At 40.6% G+C, this 15225-nt stretch overlaps 1 protein-coding gene across 3 annotated transcripts; it reads right to left on the bottom strand.

The window, feature by feature from the left end:
• Window positions 1–6903: 6903 nt before the first annotated feature.
• Window positions 6904–8660, bottom strand: LOC116089209 (gamma-crystallin F). Of its 3 annotated transcripts, none has more exons than XM_031368861.1 (3): window positions 8608–8660; window positions 8278–8520; window positions 6904–7240 (listed from the first exon to the last, which is right to left on the bottom strand). In XM_031368861.1, exons 1-3 carry the CDS (start codon window positions 8614–8616, stop codon window positions 6968–6970), a joined length of 525 nt encoding a protein of 174 aa, XP_031224721.1. In that variant the 5' UTR covers window positions 8617–8660; the 3' UTR covers window positions 6904–6967. The 3 variants fall into 3 exon arrangements, with proteins under 3 accessions (XP_031224721.1, XP_031224723.1, XP_031224722.1); XM_031368863.1 differs by having other exon boundaries at window positions 6904–7226; window positions 8608–8646; XM_031368862.1 differs by having other exon boundaries at window positions 6904–7235; window positions 8261–8520; window positions 8608–8616.
• Window positions 8661–15225: the final 6565 nt, after the last annotated feature.

Raw genomic sequence — 15225 nt, 5'->3', positions numbered from 1 at the left:
TGTTTGGAGTTATTTAAAATTTATATTGAGAAAAATGTATTTTCACTATTGCTATAAATGAGCATCTACATAAGACTGTTAAATTTATTGTTGTTTTATATCAAAAAACTTTTATAATGCTCATTTTTATTGTTATAATATTTTATAAATTTTAAAGAATATGACAAAAAATACCCTATCAATATGTGCTACATTTGTGAATATGTACATCCAAAAAAATCAATAAACTTTCAAAATAAGAAAAAAAAAGAGTTAATGAGCTCCAAGTCTGACCTGGCCAGCTGACTTGCCAGAAAAAGGAGCACTAGCAATAAATCCTCTTCATAATTCCCCAAAACAATAAATAAATAAATAAATAAATAGTTCATGAAAAAAAACATGCTCCACTCCTCTAGATTTTACTTTTCAATATCTATAAAAAGCTACTCTCAGTCAGCTAGCTATTTGATGAACATTATCAAGTGCCATTCTGCATCATGAAGAGAAAACCTCCCCTTTGAGTTCTTGAGTTCTGGAGCACTTAGTGAATGATTTTGCTCTTCTTGTCCAGAGTAACAATTTCCTCTTTAGAGCTAACAAAGTTGTATCTATGGCTGCACCATTGGTATGGAAAAACACCTGTGGGGTCCTTCTTTAATCATCAATCCACATGGACACTATCTTGTCTTCCTTTCTTTCAATGGTTGAAAAAGCAGTGAACACACTTGAAGGACTAGGAAGAAGATCAGGGTGGAAACTAAACAGAAAGTGCACAGAGAAAAGATGCTAGAGTTCTAGAGCATCTATTTCTCTTATGTATGACTGTAAACTGAGGGTCATATAAAACCAAGGAGCATTTGAGGTGGAATCTTATCCCAGTTTCTGATTGACATGTTGTCATTTTTGTTTTTGCTGTTGCTCTTAGTAAGTGGGAGTATTACTTTCAACTCAGAGAACATGGATACATTTAGTCTTAGTTAGGATTATTATTGCTATGATTAAACACCTTGACCAACAGCAAATTGAGAAGGAAGGGGCTTATTTGGCTTACGTTCTACATCACTGTTCGTAATTAAGAAGTTGGAAGAGGAACTGGAAGTAGGGCAGGAACCTGGAAACTGGAGCTGGTGCAGGGGCCATGGAATGTTGCTTACTGGCTTGCTTTAAAGGGGGTTACTCAGCCTGATTTCTTACAAAACCCAGGACCATCAGCTGAGGGACGCCACCACCCACAATAGGACAGCCTCTTCCCCATCAATCACTAATGAAGAAAATGCCCTACAGGTCTGCCTTTTCTTAATTGAGGTTCTCTGAAGTCAAAACGTCTAGTTGCTTTGGAATGTTAGTTTTGTCAAATGATGTTTTTCTGGGGCACACAGGTGAAAGGTTGCTTTGCTGGAGGAGATATGAGAAAAACATTTTCCTGAAGCAGACACAGGTGAAAGGATGTTTTGACATAGTAAACACGTGAAAGGACCCATGATGAAGGAGTACAAATATGACCCCACAGACAGTGGGAGATAAGTGCTAAGCACTGGTTGTGGTTTGCTCCACTTCACTATTCTTTGCTGACAACATGCATGTATTGGATTGCCTTACATAGCATTGTTGAGCTCAACTTGTATTAATGCAGCCATGGAGAGAAACTCTCCAAAAAAGTGCTCCTGAGGTTCCTGCAGCAGCTTCCTGAAGTGGCCTCCTGATAGTATAAGACTCCATCAAGCCTTGACTTAACTGGGGAACCCCTGAGTGAACCATGTGGAGCTGGAATTGATGCAAAAAGCAAGAAGAATTTATTGTTCCAGTGAACTGGGATCGTCCTAGACCTGAAGGAGAGGCATTGACCCTGCACAGCTTGTTCAGTGAGCTTTTATACAGTTTTCAGGGCAGCAGCCATTAGGCACAATGTGCTTGGCAGAACTGTGTGACTTTTTAAACTGATTGGTCTTCAGGGAATGAGATGCAAGGACTTCCTTTGTCTGAAGGTGGGCAAAGGCCTGTACTGCAGAATGTGTCCCCATCTGCATGTCTGTTCCCACCCTGTGGTCTGAGAAATGTTAATTAGCCTCTCCCTTCCAGAGGGGCAAGTGTTCCATGACCTTCCCAAAGTTCCTGAGCTGACTGGTTAGCAAGCTTCATGGTTTCTTCAGGATTGAAATACAGCTGCTGGTTTGTGCCTGGTGTCTGCCTGCTAAAAGGACTGGTGTACAGCTGTTGAGTCATGTTTGGTGTTTGCTATGGGACTGAACTGCTGCTAAAGAAGGTTGAGCTCACCACCAATGAACCATTGCTTAACAGATTCACTTCCCCCATATCCTCATATCTTTTCTCTTCTACCACCTCTCTTGGGTGGTGGGCTAGAGGAGAGGTAGAACCTTATTAAAAGTAGGTTGCAAGCAATTCATGTTTACAGTTCCCTCCTGTCAGATTCTTTCCTCAAGATACTTTGGCTTTTGCCAAGCTGACATAAAACTATCCAGCAAGGTCTCTGTAAGGACTCAATGGAATGAGTGAGAAATGAGCCAGAATAAGGGGTATTGCACAACAACAGACTGGTGGAAGATTATGATATGTGGGAACCTTATCAGCTGAATACTCTTTCAGCTTGCAGTATTCATATTTCTTTTAGGGCAGACTACCTGTTCAGAGATAACAAACAAAATACTCTTAGAATCTACTAGAATCACATTTTCCATGTGCTTTAATTCTTATGTTCCAATGCCTTTAGGTAAAGCATAAATTTTCTGGTTGGTATGCCCTTCCCTCAGCCTTGAGCAGGGTAAATAGACCTCAAGTGTTTGTCACAGTTGGTCTACCACCAACCTAGCTGACCTAAGGTAGAGTCTTCAGTCTTGCCTCAACTGCAATTTCCTACAGGAGTAGACTGCCGGCTGAGCTTGCTTTGCAACTCAATCCAGCTGAAATAAAGGATGGGTCTGTGGGTTTTCCCTATATTAATGCAGGGCTCAAAATTAAACTTTGAGCCTTGATCAGAAACCTTTGTCTTGGCTTCATCCTTCTCTTCTCTCAACCTACCTACCATCCTTTTTCATTTCCAGTCTCCCTTTCAGGTACCCCAGTTCATTCATGGCTGCTGGACAGCTACAGGTTGGTACAGATTTTGTCATTCTCTGGTACTGTCTACGAGTAAACTTCTGGCACTCCTCTTACCTCAAGGATTTACTCCTACCTCTCTTAGATCAAGGCATTCTTTTTAACCAAAGAATGTTTTGTATGTGACTAACTTATCCTAACTCATCAGGAATTGCTACTTTCCAGAGGTTTTCTCCCTACACCCAAATGTAGGATTTCAGTGTCAACACTTATCAAGAGTAAGAATTTATGTTTTAGATCTAACAACAACAACAATAAAACAAAAAACAAAACAGAACAAAACCAAAACTATGGCTGTGCCAGATATACTGGTATGCAAAACACCTCTAGGCTTCTCCTTCTCCAATTATTCTTCAATAGTTGGAAAATTGGGTGAATACAGAAAGAAACATCATAAAGATGATAGGTTAGAGAGGAAACCAAAAGGTGAATAGAAAAAAGATACTAGATGTGCCTCCTGCTTCCTTTAAGTGATGGTGAATGGTAGGCTACCTAAGGCCAGAGAGCATCTGAAGTACATATTTTTCCTCATTCTTGAGTCTACTTTATATCCAAGGCAATATAGTAGTTCTTCCAGAGGATGCAGAGCATAGATTCCAAACTGAAAACATTGCAACTGTCACTGCACAAGAGGAAGACTGGAGGGGCCGGCTGAGTAGTGACTTGTTTCAGTGGGAACCATTTTTGCTGTTGACATTTCAAATTGCTGGAGCATTTGAATGGGGCACTCATAATACGAGGTTGGGACTCAGTCTTCTCCAGCTCTCTTTCATGGATGACAAGTGAAAATTACAGTTTAATTGAGCATATCTGTAGAAGAGAATTGTTGTCTGTAAGTGATTAAACATTTTGCCTCCTATCTATTAACTCTCCAGAATAAACCTAATTTTCATGCCAAAACATCTCACACCCAAATGCTAAGGTCTGAATGTAGTCTGAGCACAAACAATTCCCACTCATCTTCTATCATGGTGAGTATCTCCATCATCAACAGGAATTTCATAAGGAATGTAATCTTAGATCTAAGACATATTTTAAAAGTTTAGCCCAGTGGTGGTGGCACACGCCTGTAATCCCAGCACTTGGGAGAGAGAGGCAGGCTGATTTCTGAGTTCAAGGCCAGCCTGGTCTACAGAGTGAGTTCCAGGACAGCCAGGGCTATACAGAGAAACCCTGTCTCAAAAAACCAAACCAAACCAAACCAAAACAAAACAAAAAAGTTTAAAAAATGTTGCTACCTTAGGTATGAGTAGCATTGGTTTTAATTTTTGTTTACTATGTACTTCATTTAGTCTAACACATAAAATATTCTTTAAACATTAAATATATGTTATATGCAAACATATTAAGGGGCTATTTGTGCTCTTCATTCTGAGTCTTTAGATCATGGTGGCCATTTTATGCTTAGGACATATGTTCAGTCTAACATAGCTTCAAGTGTTTGTAGCCACATGAGCACTTAACATGGTAACTCTAAAACATCCTCAGAGCTTCTCCAGGCATCTTGGGGCTCACAAGTATATTGAGTTAGTAAAACATCAGCCAAAAATAATCTATTGTACTCAAATCTTCTGGAGGCAATGTATTTGCTAGCTGATTGGTATTTTTATTCAAGTAGAAAACAATTTGTTCAAAGAGAAGATAGGCAGGGGAAATTATTAAAAATTAAAAGAATACCTGTTTACAAAAAGGAAAATAATATTTAGTTGTTATTTTGTAATTATTTAGTTCACTACGAGTTTGCTTCCAAGAGTTGTTCTTTTAATTATTAAAGCAAATATCCTAAGTTGTATAGTCATTTTTTTCCTCCATTTCATGTAAGCATACAAAATGTAGTATCTGTACATAAAGAGAACCTTTTAGTATAACAGAAGGCCTGCTTGATAAGCTTTTTAATGCAGCAGCATGATGCAGCAATGGGAGAGGGTGTCTTAACAGGCCACGCTGAGGCATCCTCCCCACCCCCACCCAAGCACCAGCCATATGACACATCTAGTACAAAATGAAGCTCATTTGGCACATGAGAAGCTGAGCATGCGAGAAGGAAGTGGAGGCAGAGAAAGAAAGGGGACAGAGAAGGACAGAAAGGAGGAAAGAGGCCTGTGAGAAATACCTGGAGAAAGAGAGGGAGAGGACAGAGAGAAAGGACAGGGCTGAAGAGAGAGGGAGGGAGGGAGGGAGGGATAGAGAGAGAAAGAGAAAGAGAAGAGGAGAGAGGGGAGAGGGGAGAGGGAGAGGAAGGGAGGGAGGGAGGGAGGGAGAGAGAGAGAAAAGCCTGAACAGCCTTTTATAGCAAGCCAGAGTCATACCTGGATGTTGCTAAGTAACTGTTGGGTGGAGCCTAGAGGAAATGCCACATTTCATTTCCTGACTCCTTGCTGCAAAGTCTTCTTGAGCTTCCTTAAACAAGCACCCACATTCTTCCCTGTGCCCCTGCTCTGTCTTAGGAACAAAAGAGTCACCAAAAGCTATTGGTGAGCTCAGTGTTAGAAAGATAGATCCAGTTTAGGGATAATACTGGCCAGGTCCATGACATGCTTGTGAGCTTTGCATTCCTGCATTGCATGTTTCTAACCATGTGCTCTCAGCCTTTACTCACACAGAATGTGAGCTGCTTCTACCAGCTCACATCACTTAGTGCAGTACAGCTCCAATAACAACTACCTTTGACAGAGTCCTTTGGCTTCTTTAAAGAAGGTCCTTGGTTCCTAATTCTGTGCTCTCAGCATGATACACACACAGACACACAGACATTATATATATATATATATATATATATATATATATATATATATATATATATATATATTCTCTTCAATAGTATAGTTTTAGACCTTTTAGATGTGCCAGACATGACTGTGCTAACAAATAAGTCTCTAGTTCTCTTTCTTCCACTGATGCAGTTTTTCTTAGCCATTCAATCACCTCAAAACAGTTTCAAGTCAGAGCACTAAACTTGAGAGTAAGAGATCAAATTTGGGGGTGGGGGGATGTTCAGACCCCATTTTAGAAAACCTGACCTAAGTTTAAACTCAAGTAAACTAACCAGCCAATACCTAGCTCCAGTTTCCAGGTAACCCCACAGGACCTGAGCCTCCAGGTTATTCCCCCAACACATCCTGCATCTAGCTCCAGTTTCCAAGTTAGTCCCCCTCCATGTTACAAGCCCACCCCTGCCTAACAACCACCGATCAGGAGGAAAGCAGGAGTTAAGTTTATGGTTTGGCTCTTAGCACCAGCCAATTATGCTAAAGACCACAGTAGCACCCCAACTAGATGCTTGCTGGACTAGAAACACTTCTCTCTTGTCATTTCCTATAAAACCTTGTTCTGATGAGTGTGGTCAGGGCCTTTTCTCCATTGGAACCACACTGTGGGTCAGTGGTGAGTTCAGCCCTGTAAGTAAAGACCCTGGCATGATCGCATCGGATCAGATCCTGGTTAGTATTTCGGGGTTCCTTCCTTGGTACTGCAGTCCACATTGAGCACTCACAGAACAGCTTCCAGGAAACTGTTAACAAAGCCATTGTCCATAATACAAAAATGTAAACCCATTTAGTTCACATCAGTCACCTTAAAAGATTATTATTACTTCCATCTTCACAAAGTAGGAAACTGAGGCATGGAAATGCTACATGGCATGCCCTACCACATATAGCTAGTGAGTGATTGGGGCCCAGGTTCCTGAGGTGGAGGCCCATCTGCTCAGTCCATGACCCCAACGGAGCTATAAGAATATCCATATTCTTCCTATGGACAGTTTTACTACACCCTTCCAAGAAGGCCAAAATGAACAGAGGACACCATTACTGCATGGAACACACAGGAAATATTTTATTAACTTCAAAATGATGAAAGGCCAGAGTAAGAAAATTCAATAGAAATCCATGATTCTCCTCAGAGAGCCCACCCTGGCATTCATGGCGCCCCAGTCGTGGTAGCGCCTGTACTCCCTGGGCCTCAGCAGATACTGCCTCCCCCGGTAGTTGGGCATCTCGTAGAGGACCCAGTAGCCTTCCATCACGTGGAAGGAGTGGAAGTCACTGAAGTGGAAGCGGTCCTGCAGGTGGGAGCAGTCGTCTGTGATCTCCACCATCTGGCCTCTGTAGTCCTCTCTCTCGTAGATCCTGATCCTGTGAGAACTGGACTGTGTGTCCAGAGAACAGCAGAGAAGGGGACGTCAGAAAACCTGACCTGAGCTTGCCAATCCATCACATGCTGATGGGGACAGGTGTTCCCTATCTTTACTATGCAGAGGGTGACTAAATTAAAAAAGTTAAATAATGGATGTCAATGCCGTGTAAGTCACAGGTTGGTGGAAATTCTGCAAAACTTTGAGTCACACACCCTTCTATCTATCCTTCCTTTTTGTTTCAGGCCCTGTTTTCAAACCTGGAGCTAAAGAGAGTTGTGATGGTGCATGCTTCTAGTCTCAGCCCTTAGAAGGCAGGGGCAAGAGGATTTCAAGTGTCAGAGCTGGGGGCCAGACCGCAATACACAGGAAGTTTGGGGTTAGCCTTTGGTGGTTGCATCCTGAAAATCCATGTTAACAACAGCAACAAAATGTAAATAAATAAATAAAAGAATGAAGTTCAACTGCCAGGTCTAAGTATTCTGGGCCAATCACATTTATAAAACTGAAACGAAAAAGTCACATATTTTCAAGAGGCCTGTGCAGATCTAGAGAGTAAAATGTTTACAGCAATAAAAGTTGAAGCTGCCTGTCCTGCCTACTCTGTTCTCCTGACCTCCATTGCTTCCTGCCTTTCCCAGCAGGCTGCATCCTCTCCCACCACCGGAAGTCCTCTGTGGAAAGGATTCTCCTAAGCAACACAGTTTGAGGAATGAACTGCTGCTGGTAAAGTTCCATCCTCCATGCATCCAAAGTATTATAGCTCCCAAAAGGACTTGTGTCTGCAGCCAAGATTTGATCTTTACAGTGGCTGGACTCACCAAAGGAAATCTCGGCCATTTCTGTTAATTAGGAAAACTGAAAAGCAGTTCTCACAGCCTGTTACAGGTCCATTTTAGGAGCTTTCAAATTTCAAAGGCTGGTGCCATTTTTCCTAATCCTAGAGAACCCCCACAAGGAAGGTAGCAGGTACCCTATCCCTCAGCTCAAAGTAAGGCTAGATCAGGGGCAAGGTGAGACTGAGGGCCAGTGAACCCTAGGAGGAAACTCACATGGGGGATGAGGTGGCAGGAGCGGACAGAGTCGCTGAAACCCATCCACTGCTGGTAGTCAGGGTAGTCCCCACGACGCAGGAAGTACTGGCAGCCTGCGAAGTTGGGCTGCTCATAGAGCATCCAGCAGCCACTGTCCACGCGCACAGAGTTGCAGCGGCTGAAGTAGGGCTGCAGGTTGGAGTGGTCGGTGCTGCACTCATAGTGGCGGCCCTGGAAGCCGCGGTCTTCATAGAAGGTGATCTGTAAGGCAAGGCAGAGCTCAGAGGCCTGATGTAGCCTGGGCCCAAGAGTGAGTCCCTCCCCACATTCTAGGTGCCCTGGGCTCACCTTCCCCATGGCTGGTGTTGGCAGGTCGGATGGGATGGTTCTGTTGGGTGAGTGGGGCTGGGAGCAGGGTCTATATAGCAGGAGGTCTGCTGCGTTGGCAGGAGCAGCACAAAAGGGGCCCGCGGGGGGACAGAGCACGTTTTCTCTCTCTTTTCTATATGACTGTGGGGGAGGTGTGGGTTATTGTATGTTTTCTCTTAGACTCCCCAGAGCTTTCGAATGGATGACGAATCACTGACCTGGTTAAAAGGGTCACTTGATGCAGCTTGGGTTTTAAATAATGCCTATCTGGGAAATTGAAATTGAGTTAAGATGCTTAACTAGTCAATCATTGTAGTTAAATGGTTTTTAATTCTCAAACTTAGAGAATTTGAATAACAGTGCATGAAAATGATGGGATCTGCTGACCCAAGCAAGGATCGCGAAGCTTTTGGTAGGGTGTACTGCTGAAAGAATGGAAGGCAGGAATGGCTGTACCTTCTCCTAATTGTGTTCCAAGTGGCATGAGAATCAGATAATTAATGGGAGCTAGGCAACAGAGGTGAAGTGCCAGGGAACTCTGATGTAACAGGGTCTCTCTCAGCTTTGCTCCCTGGAGCTGGGACCCCAGCAGCTTTGGTGATGCATGAGAACATCGTGCAGATAACTTTGGAATCTCAGGTTTGCAGAATGTCTTTTCTGCAGTTTCAGGGGAGCAAGTACCGCTTGCTCTGTGGTTTAGGCTATTCTCCCTACTTCACAGTCATTCCTCGTCACCCCTACCTCCCCTAGGTGCTCCAGCCACATCTGTGCTATTTCAGACATGCCAGGCTGAAGACAGTGTAGGGAACTGCTGTGATCCTGCGGGGTGTTGAGCAGTCTCGGGCCTCCTCCCTTTTACACCTACAGTATATTCCCTTTCTCAGTTCCCAAGCCATGGCAGCCCTCGATGTTGAGTTACTGCAGAGTGTACATGTGGGAAGGGATACGAAGTCACTGTTCTATAAGTACTCCCTGTGCTTAGTCCAGGCTTAGTGTTAGTTTAACATTAACCAGTGCCACTCAGAGTGCTGCTGGAGGAAGCAATTTCCTCTCAATTAAACAGAGCATCTCATGCTGTGTTTTCTATACATTCTTACTTGAAAATAATGTTTTTGTTACTAAAATTACATCTTAAGAAGAAATGCACCAAACCCCTTGATAGATATTGTGCCACTCTAATATTTTTCATAATAAAAATACATTATCTATTAACTTCAGCACATAATGAAATTATTACCTTATGTGTGTAGAAGTTTCCTAGGACAGATAGCAATTTACTTATAAGAGGAAAAAAAAATCTGTAGAGAAAAGAAGAGTAGTAGGTCTAATGGCCTTTGATATGATAAAGTCTCAAGAGATTATGTCATTACAGTGTTACAAAGACAATAATTATGAGCCAGATACTGACAGGAAGGGTCTGGGCACTAAGGGTTGGGGAGAGAGCCCCAGACACAGCTCTAGAGTGCTGGCAAAGAGATAAGCCCAGGGAATGTTTGTCAGATTCCTGGACTGTTCTGGATGCTGATTCCAGTTTGGACACCTTTGTTAACGGTTTCTAAATAGTTCTCTGTAGCCATTGTTTGGCTATGAATTAAGGGCTTACTGGTTTGTGTATTTTAGAGATCATGATGAGTACACGTGGTTACAGTGCTGTTAAAACTTCCACTCTCCTGCCAGTCTTCTACCGACAGAGCTTTGTGCTAAGCACAATCCTTTTGAAATAAATTCTTCCAAGAGACTGAAAGCAAATAGCTTACTGGAGGCTGAATGTCAGGGAGTCTTACAAGTTAAGCTACTGCTCCTTGCTTAGCTACTGCCGCAGCCCTCAACAACTAGAAAAGGTGGAAGAAGAACCTTCCTTTCTTGTAGGACTAAAAGAAGTCAAATAATATATGTGACATTTGGCAAACTCCTAGCAGAAATGCAATATATTATTTTCCTTTTTTTCTCTCTAAGATTTCCAAAGGCCATCAAAATAAAATAAAGTTAAAAAATAACTGAATAAATTTGGTTGTTTTGATTTGTTACAGGAAAATATTAGTCATTACATCTTCCATTACCAAGTAGTTCACTATTGTATTGACTAAAATAAATCAATTAGGGCCTAAAGAAATAAATATAAGCAAACAAATACTGCACAAAAGTCATGACTCATGTCCTGCTCTCTGTCTCTTCCTGCTGTTCTCATTCATGTGCTAAGCTTCATCATCATCCTTTTAGCAAAATATACTAAGAAAATCTTAGACTATTATGCCTGCAGGAAATGTTTGTAAAGGACTTTATAAATCAATACTAAGTTAAATCAAGCTTCTCAAAACAAACAACAACAGTAATAAACAAAACTCTTGACTTTTGTCCTAAGGGAAAAAAAAAAGAAAGAACGTAGAATAAACTTACCCTCCATATCTTAAAAACATCAGATTTTCATTTACTATAGGAATATCAGCATGAAATATCATCTAGTAAATGAAATATAGTCTATAATAATATTTAAAGGTCAATAAAGTGCTGTAACAATATTTATAGTTTATTTTCAAACATTTAGACTCCATTGTATTTTACTAAAATGTGAGGCTGATTGTTGATCTTCATTGTCAAGGTGAGGAGATTTGGAATTACCTTGGAGATTAACCTCCAGGTATCTGTGAGATGGTTTCTATAGAATCTAACTAAGATGAGAAAACAAGCCCCAAAAGATAAGGAGTAAGGTTCCATAGGCTGGGATTCCCTGGCTGAATAAAAACAGAGGGCTCCAGCAGTTCTTGCTCTCTTCTTCCTAATGGTGGAGATCAGAGAAGATGAGAGATCACGCGTGAGGGACCCTTCTGCTGTGACTTCCTCCCTTCCTGCCCTATCCCTGACCTAAAACCATGAAGAATAAGCCTTCTTGCTCTCTAATACTCTCCCAGCATTTGGTCATAGCAATAAGAAAAGTAACAATTGATTCAAATAAATTTAATACATGATTAGCTGACAGATATTCACACAACCTTATTGGTTTCCCTGTCCCTCAGTTAAAGAATTCTGGATATTTTAGTGTCAGGAGTCATCATAGGACAAGCTAATAACTAGCAGGTAGTCTGCTTTCAATTCTAATCTGTGACAGATTTGTTCTATAGGCAAGGCCCAAGAGAATTCATATTAGGAAAGATTCCTGCTATTAATATACTTTACCTGTTATAATTAAACATATATAACAATCACCAAGTATTAGCCCATCCCTTTCAAGCAGATCTCTGTAGATCTATAAAGATGTACCATCTTGTAGTGATGCTATATAGACAAATAGATGACTGCTTAATTATTAATGATGATCTTATAAGAATTGCTAAAGTTATATCAATGATTAATAAGCTCTTTTTTATTAGATATTTTCTTTATTTACATTTTGAATGATATTCCCTTTCCTGGTTTCCCCTCTGGAAAAAAAAACGGTTCCCTCCCCCCTCCTCGTACTCACCATCCCACCATCTCCCACTTCCTGGCCCTGGCATTCCCCTACACTGGGAGATCAAGCTTTCATAGGACCAAGGGCCTCTCCTCCCACTGATGACGGACCAACTAGGCCACCCTCTGATACATATGCAGTTGGAGCCATGAGTCCCACCATGTGTACTCTTTGGTTGGTGGTTTAGTTCCTGAGAGTTCTGAGGGTACTAGTTAGTTCATATTGTTGTTCCTCCTAAGGGGCTATAAACCCCATCAGCTCCTTGGGTCCTTTCTCTAGCTCCTTCACTGGGGACCCTGTGTTCAGTCCAATGGATGGCTATGAGCCTCTGCTTCTGTATTAATCAGACACTGTCAGAGCCTCTCAGAAGACAGCTATATCAGGCTCCTGCTAGCCAGCACTTGCTGGCATCCACAATAGTGTCTGGGTTTGGTGATTGAATATGGGAAGAATTCCCAGGTTCAGCAGTCTCTGGATTGTTCTTCCTTCACTCTCTGCTCCATAGTTTGTCTCTGCAACTCCTTCCATTGGTATTCTGTTTCCCCTTTTAAGAAGGAACGAAGTATCCACACTTTGGTCTTCCTTCTTCTTTAGTTTCTTGTGGTTTGTGTATTATACTTTGCGTATTCTGATCTTCTGGGCTAATATCTATTCATCAGAGAGTGCATACCATGTGTGTTCTTTTGTGATTGGGTTACCTCACTCAAGGTGATATTCTCAAGATCCATCCATTTTCATAAGAATTTCATAAATTCATTGTTTTTAATGGCTGAGTAGTACTCCATTGTATAAATATAACATATTTTCTGTATCCATTCCTCTATTGAGGGACATCGAGGTTGTTTCCAGCTTCTGGCTCTTATAAATAAGGCTGCTATGGACATAGTGGAGCATGTATTCTTTTTACATGTTGGAGTATATTCTGGGTATATGCCCAGGAGTTGTAACAGCTTATGCTCTAAGATCAAAAATTGACAAATGGGACCTCATAAAATTGCAAAGCTTCTGTAAGGCAAAGGACACTGTCAATAGGACAAAATAGCAACCAACAGATTGGGAAAAGATCTTTACCAACCCTATATCTGATAGAGGGCTAATATCCAATGTATACAAAGAACTCAAGAAGTTAGACTCCAGAGAACCAAATAACCCTATAAAAATGGGGTGCAGAGCTAAACAAAGAATTCTCAACTGAGGAATATCAAATGGCTTGTAAGAAGCACCTAAAGAAATGTTCAACATCCTTAGTTATTAGGGAAATGCAAATCAATACAACCCTGAGATTCTACATCACAGGAGTCAGAATGGCTAAGATCAAAAACTAAGGTGACAGTAGAAGCTGGCAAGGTTGTGGAGAAAGAGGAACACTTCTTAATAAGCTCTTTTATAGTGGAACTGCTATTAGATCCTTTAAGGACAGTCAAACCTGCAATGAGAACTCTTGTCAGTCTCCCATGTGTTACCAGTTTATTGTCTCTTGGTAACCAGATTTTCTCCTACTCAGAACACAATCCAAGAGGTTGTAAAACAATTAACCAAAGGTCTTAAAAGGGGAACTAACAATTTATTATAGATGCTAGGACAGAAGATAAAATATTGACTAGGTTTATATACACAAAACTTTACTAATAACTTAGTTATGGTTTTCAACTTTCAGTGAACCTGTAGAGTTATGATAGGTCATAGATGTTTAGCCAGATAATTATTCCTAATGAATATGAATGTAAACATTCTCTGTTGTAAACTTCTCTTTCAATTTATGATTTGATTTTTTGTGTGAACTTGTGATGAACTTTTAACATGTGATCATGTATTCTGAATGATGTATAAGTGCTGAGGACAAAGAAATGAGGAGAATTTTTCCCTGGCTCCACTTAGGATCTTTCTGCTTCTCCACTTTTTCTTAGATAACTTTAATAGGAAACTTTTTACAATGCTACAATCATTTTTCAAAGTGTCCCTTTTTCTTCCTGTGACTTCTGACTAACTGCCTGAAAGTTAGAACTGTGCGGTTCCTGCTGAGATAGAACGAAGGCCACATTACTTAATCACCTGCTGTTAGGCTACAGGTGTCAATCTCCTAAGCCTGCAGCAAGAAAGAGCAAAAAAGTTTTTAGGACTTTTTAGAAGTTATCAGCATTTCAGTACAGTTCTAGAGCTACAACTTCCTAAAACCCTCAGACTTTAAAGTCACACCAGAATCCTACTCTGTGCCCCACCACTATTCTCTCTAGGCCAGGAGGCTCCAGGCATTTTAGAGATCTTTAACCCTTAAATTTCTACACATAAATAAAACTCCATTGTCTACCGAAGAAAGAGTAATAAAATGCCAGAGTGTGGTTACAATGAAAGTCGGATTGATTTTGTGATGTGTTTATTCTGCTCAAGCAGAAGTTGGAAAATAAATTGCTACATTTGATTTTATTTTCTTAGATCAATATTTAGTTTCATGGATAAATCAACTCTCAGCTTCGATGTAATTAGATTAATAGATAGAAATTTATTTAGAGAAATTTCTTTCATAGTCTTATCATTTTAGTGTTAAGACAGTTAATTTCCTTTGTTTTCTAAAAGAGAAGTCTTGCTATTTACACACCCTTTCGTATTATTTCCCCCTTCCTTTAATATCATCTGTGTTCTGCAATCCCCACCTCTTAGGCTCATTCTTCTCCCTTGCAAAAAATGTTAGCTTCTTGTGTTCTACAGGTAATCTGAGTTAAACCCAAAGATCTAAAGGTTCAACGGTAGGATCGACATGAGTCAAAGATGCATCATTCCTTATCTGAGTGATCTCATACAATCTGATGTTCTCCAGTTCTATCCGTTTATGTGAAATTTTCACTTTTTCTGGCATCTACATAAAATTACATTGTGTGTGTCACTGTTCTTTTATTATCTAGTCATAGTCAATAGGCATAGAGTTCTAGTTATGATTAATAAAGAAGCAATGAATATTGTATATTATGGGAGATTATAGAATACTTTGACTATATGCATAAATTTAGTATGGTTGGGTTTTAGCTAACAATTAAGATGTTTGGAAAGCTATTTGGAAACCTACTATTTCATAAGCTTCATACAAGTACATATGTATATATGTATATGTGCATGTACTTACATATGCACTTGTATATATATGTAATTGTATG

The sequence above is a fragment of the Mastomys coucha genome, unplaced genomic scaffold (genome assembly GCF_008632895.1).
Source record: "Mastomys coucha isolate ucsf_1 unplaced genomic scaffold, UCSF_Mcou_1 pScaffold14, whole genome shotgun sequence".
Taxonomy (NCBI): domain Eukaryota; kingdom Metazoa; phylum Chordata; class Mammalia; order Rodentia; family Muridae; genus Mastomys; species Mastomys coucha.
Note: the sequence above shows the minus strand (reverse complement) of the source record. Positions and strands in the feature narration are given on the sequence as shown.

What these genes read in the sequence shown, in the direction of transcription:
- LOC116089209 (XM_031368862.1), bottom strand. An exon ending in CATGTGAGTTTCCTCCTAGG is followed by an intron (nt 7,236 to 8,260) that starts GTTCACTGGCCC and finishes CACACAGTCCAG; the next exon opens with TTCTCACAGGATCAGGATCT.